This window comes from Limulus polyphemus, unplaced genomic scaffold, assembly GCF_000517525.1.
Source record: "Limulus polyphemus unplaced genomic scaffold, Limulus_polyphemus-2.1.2 Scaffold1067, whole genome shotgun sequence".
NCBI classification, from domain to species: domain Eukaryota; kingdom Metazoa; phylum Arthropoda; class Merostomata; order Xiphosura; family Limulidae; genus Limulus; species Limulus polyphemus.
In genome coordinates, this window is record NW_013666677.1 from 224,105 (window position 1) to 225,085 (window position 981).

At 26.8% G+C, this 981-nt stretch overlaps 1 protein-coding gene across 1 annotated transcript in view; it reads right to left on the bottom strand.

The window, feature by feature from the left end:
- Positions 1 to 356: 356 nt before the first annotated feature.
- The window catches only part of LOC106461968 (troponin C-like), a 12,040-nt gene continuing 11,415 nt past the window's right edge, over positions 357 to 981 (bottom strand). The window contains exon 5 of the mRNA XM_013921836.2: positions 357 to 646. Within this exon, the coding sequence (XP_013777290.1) occupies positions 618 to 646 (29 nt within the window). The 3' untranslated portion in view covers positions 357 to 617. The remainder of the gene's footprint in view (positions 647 to 981) is intronic.

The following is a 981-nucleotide window of genomic DNA, read 5'->3' on the forward strand; positions in this document are numbered from 1 at the left end:
AAGACTTGTATCGCTCAAGTTTCTCGGAAAGAATTTCTACTAAAAATTAACAAACGAACACAGACGTAACAGAACACTTTTGTTCATATTAGTTATTTCGTAAATGATATCTTTTTTATATTGCTTCAATAAATATAATTTTTTTTGTTTACCTTTACAACTCTTTATTGAACTTTGATTTTAATTATTCTACATATATGTATTAAGTCATCTAAGAAATGGTGCTTCTTTTTTTTTCTGTCCTTCGTACTTAATGGTTTTTATTATCTCTATTACCAATTACCGCAACGTTTTGGTTATATGAGAGTTTCCAAATATTGAAAATCTATAAAGAAGAACAAAAACAACCACAACAATAAAATGGCAAATATTTCATTAATTCGATAATTTTTAAATTATAATAAAATAATCTGTTTTACCTTTAATTTATTTCACTCAAGTTACGAAATGAATACAACAATATTAGGGTACAGATCAAAATGATTGCTTATTCTCAACTTCATAATCAAACACTTGGCGATTGCTAGACCAATCACTAACGTAAATATAAGTAATATGGCCACAATATATGTTAAGGATTCACTTGCGGGATCGTTGGTAAATTTCTTCATATAGTTTTATTCTCCTGTCATCATCTCCATAAACTCTAGTGAAAAGATAAAAATATACATTTTAAATAATTTAGTGTATTAAGCCTCTCATTAAAAAATAGAAAGTGGCCTATGCACGAGGAAGTAGTAGAAACTGAAGGTTTAAAACACTCATAAGATTGATATTGTATATTGAAATATATATATGTGCGTGTTTGTGTTTGACTTACAGTTAGAAATTGTTAACGTAGTTAAAATGAAAACACTTTAGACAACAGTATTTCTAAAAAGTAGTACATGGAGGACATTCAAATGGCAATAAATGCATTATTTTGTACACTCTTAAAATATATAATAAAAAATAATATTAACATATATACACTGAGTGGTC